The sequence below is a fragment of the Emiliania huxleyi genome, assembly GCF_000372725.1.
Source record: "Emiliania huxleyi CCMP1516 unplaced genomic scaffold EMIHUscaffold_338, whole genome shotgun sequence".
NCBI classification, from domain to species: domain Eukaryota; phylum Haptophyta; order Isochrysidales; family Noelaerhabdaceae; genus Emiliania; species Emiliania huxleyi.
Window position 1 is genome coordinate 64675 of NW_005199460.1, and position 951 is coordinate 65625.

General features: G+C 61.4%; 1 protein-coding gene across 1 annotated transcript in view; it reads left to right on the forward strand.

Annotated features, from left to right (window-relative positions):
- Positions 1-647: 647 nt before the first annotated feature.
- Positions 648-951, forward strand: part of EMIHUDRAFT_241657 (hypothetical protein) — a gene marked incomplete at both ends in the record, with an annotated part of 980 nt that continues 676 nt past the window's right edge. Inside the window, one exon of the mRNA XM_005773477.1 lies at positions 648-895. Coding sequence (XP_005773534.1) covers positions 648-895 — 248 coding nt within the window. The remainder of the gene's footprint in view (positions 896-951) is intronic.

A 951-nucleotide genomic window follows, 5' to 3' on the forward strand; every position in this document is an offset into this window, starting at 1 on the left:
TCTGCGACGTCTGGACGCTCGCCAGAAACGCCAGGAAGCTTGCCTTCCACCCCTGGGCCCGCCCCCCCTCCCCCTGGCGCAGCGTTTTTCAGTGTTTGTAGCTCTTACGTACATTCCCGTAGGAGGACTCTACTGACAGGGTTTGCGATGAGGAGCGACACGAAAGGGTTTCTCGGAGGTTAGTGCACCACCGCCGAAGCGCAAGCGCTTTTTCGAAATTTTCATACTCTCGCTATACGAAGTACCGAGGACGCACGCAGACGATGAAGACTGATGCCGGACCCGAGAGCAAAGCAGGCTCTGCGGCGACGGGTGACGCGTCGTCGTTGAGCAGAGGTGACAGCTGCAGTGCATGCTGTCGTTGGTTGGCCACCGCAGCCGTGCTTCTGCTGGTCTGGTGTCCTTACTGGGTGGTGCCTCTCTTCTGCGAGGAGCAGTTGCACCTCCGCCTCTTTGGTCTTGCGGACGCCGGACACGCCGATGGCCACAGCAGGGATTACGAGCACGGCTCTCATCACCGCCGACTCGGCGGGGGAGGAGGAAGCGTTCTCTGTCCAGCAGATGGCGGATCAGCGGATCGCGCGTGGATCTCGTCTGATCTGCCTTTCTATCTTGGCGTTGCCCACACTCTCTTTGGTGGATGGGTCATGGGCCGCGTGGCAGACGCGGCCCGTCTGCCTCCCGTCCTCGGCTTCATTGTCGCTGGCTTCTGCTCAAGACCCATCACCGACTCCATCACTGCGTCCGCCGCACCCTACATACAGACGCTCGCTTTCCTCGTCGTCCTTGTCCGCGCCGGTCTTGAAATCGAGCTCACTGACCTGAATCGCGTCACGGTGCCGCTCGGCCTGCTGCCGGTGCTTGCAGATGGATCAGCAATCATGGCGACTGCGATGTACTCGCTCGGCTTCTCGCTCACCGAAGCCGGGGCGCTCGCCTTCATCCTCGCGT